Raw genomic sequence first — 2120 nt, forward strand, 5'->3', positions numbered from 1 at the left:
ATGAATGACTATAAATAGTCATCATACATTTTGTAAAATTCAATTAAGAGAAAGTAACAGAACACCCTCCCCATTTCTCTTTAGTTGTACGACATGAAGTACTATACATACAGTACTTTAACCCAAGTTAGTTAATTAGCCTTAGTCAATTAAGCAAGATCTTATTATCACACAATAAAGGATTTATGAACAAAGCACCTCAATTTACAAAAGCAAAAGACCGACAGGGCCACCAAACTAACTAACTAAGGCAGGGCTTTCCAAAGTAAGTAAGGATAATGCCCGGCCTGCCAATGACCCGTGCGGATTGCACGTACATTCACAAATAAGAACAAACCCCTAATCCATGATGCGAACAAACTCCCACCGCCAGAAATCTCAAAATGGTAAATTTTTTTTATCTAGTTCCCCTTATTCTCTGGTCTGATAAATCATTATTTCAGGGATTGATTCCCTAGTTCTATTTTTTTTTTTATGTTTGATTTGGGTGATTTCGTAGTTCAATTTTTCAAACTAGGGTTTAGCAGAATTTGTGGTGTTATCTTTTCTGATTTCGTAGCCTTTCAAGCGTTATGTTGAGATCGGGAGAGTTGCTCTCGTTAACTACGGAGAAAATTATGGTAAACTTGTAGTCATTGTTGATGTCATCGACCAAAACAGGATAAGCTTTTTATTTCAGATCGATTTGTTGTTTTTGCTCTATGAATGTGTAATCTGAGCTACGCAATTTTTTCATATCTCCGTTTGTGGTTATATTCTTTCCGGTAGAAGGGTTAGCGATGGGTTTTACTGTATCATCTTATTACATAAAAAAAAAAAAAAAAACTCTTGAATGCTCCTGATGGATCTGGAAACACTGGATCCTTAATACTTTAAAGTTTTCACCATGTTATCTCCTGATGTTTTGATTATTACTTTTCCTGAATAGAACAGGCACTTGTTGATGCTCCTGATATGGTTAGAAGCCAAATGAGCTTCAAAAGGCTCTCGTTAACAGACATCAAGATTGACATTGGTAGAACCCCCAAAAAGAAGGTTTTGATTCGCGCCATGGAGGTTGCAGGCAAGTTGCCAGCTTTATTCCTCCTAGTGTTCATAGAAATTGATAACCATGTTCACTGCATCTGACTTATCACTAATCTTACTGTTTGTTTAAATGTTGGATAGATGTTAAGAAGAAATGGGAAAGCAGCTCTTGGGGTAGAAAGTTTAATGTTCAGAAGAAAAGAGCATCCTTGAATGACTTCGACAGGTTCAAGGTCATGTTGGCAAAGATCAAGGTTTGTCCAACGATTTTTTATTCTGTTTTTGCAAATTTGTTTCCTAGAAAAGGGGTTTTGGACCTGTCTGTTTTGGTTAAAATGTGATTGTACGTTGGAGATAATTGAGATTCAGGGTAGTGATTGAGCTAATTCAATACTTTTGAATGTGGCAGATGGCTGAAGATGTTCGTCAGGAGTTTTTCCTGTTGAAGGAACATGCTGCTAGGACGGAGATCGCCATCAGGGTCTTGAAGCGGAGGAAGGCTGAGCTGGAGCACCAGGCTGCATAATCTTTTGTTCTCCTGCTCTAGACTAAAAAACTGCATTAGTGTGTAATATACTTGTACTGGATTATGTTATGGGAAGCTTAGCCAGCATACTTTCTCTGTATCTTGAGTCTTTGCTTTCTGGCAGATATTTTCTTTTAGTTTCTTTAGCTTGCAAAGATTACATTAGATGCTTACTTGGTTTTTCTACACCAAAATCAAGAAAGAATAATTGGCCGGTCTCTTAAGAGGACCAGGATAGCTGCTGGTACAATGGCCATCCCCCATGATGGAGAGACCTTTTCTCTCGTGCTCTAGTGACTCGACCCCTTTCCTCTTTTCCCTTTTTGATAAAAGAAGGAATTTTATTATCAAGGAGTTGAAATGCTCGTATCTCTTGCCAGAAGACTACAGATATGAGCAGAATAGTTACTACGACAGACTGCAGGTGATGCTGTTTCTCTAACAGATTTTGCATCACTATCAGCAACCTGATTGTCATCTAGTCTCACAAAGAAAAAACATCACTATCAGCAACCTGGCAACCTGATTGTCATCTAGTCTCACAAAGCAAAAATAACATTAAAACTTG

At 37.8% G+C, this 2120-nt stretch overlaps 1 protein-coding gene across 5 annotated transcripts; it reads left to right on the forward strand.

Annotated features, from left to right (window-relative positions):
- The first annotated feature begins 241 nt into the window (after positions 1 to 241).
- Positions 242 to 1698, forward strand: LOC113286022 (60S ribosomal protein L14-1-like). Of its 5 annotated transcripts, none has more exons than XM_026534746.1 (4): positions 242 to 386; positions 934 to 1063; positions 1168 to 1280; positions 1436 to 1698. In XM_026534746.1, the coding sequence occupies exons 1-4, from the start codon at positions 384 to 386 to the stop codon at positions 1550 to 1552; spliced, it is 363 nt and encodes a 120-aa protein (XP_026390531.1). In that variant the 5' UTR covers positions 242 to 383; the 3' UTR covers positions 1553 to 1698. The 5 variants fall into 5 exon arrangements, with proteins under 5 accessions (XP_026390531.1, XP_026390530.1, XP_026390529.1 ...); XM_026534745.1 differs by having other exon boundaries at positions 323 to 386; positions 929 to 1063; XM_026534744.1 differs by lacking the exon at positions 242 to 386 and adding an exon at positions 418 to 620.
- The last annotated feature ends 422 nt before the right edge of the window (positions 1699 to 2120 follow it).

The sequence above is a fragment of the Papaver somniferum genome, chromosome 6 (assembly GCF_003573695.1).
Source record: "Papaver somniferum cultivar HN1 chromosome 6, ASM357369v1, whole genome shotgun sequence".
Classification (NCBI taxonomy): Eukaryota; Viridiplantae; Streptophyta; class Magnoliopsida; order Ranunculales; family Papaveraceae; genus Papaver; species Papaver somniferum.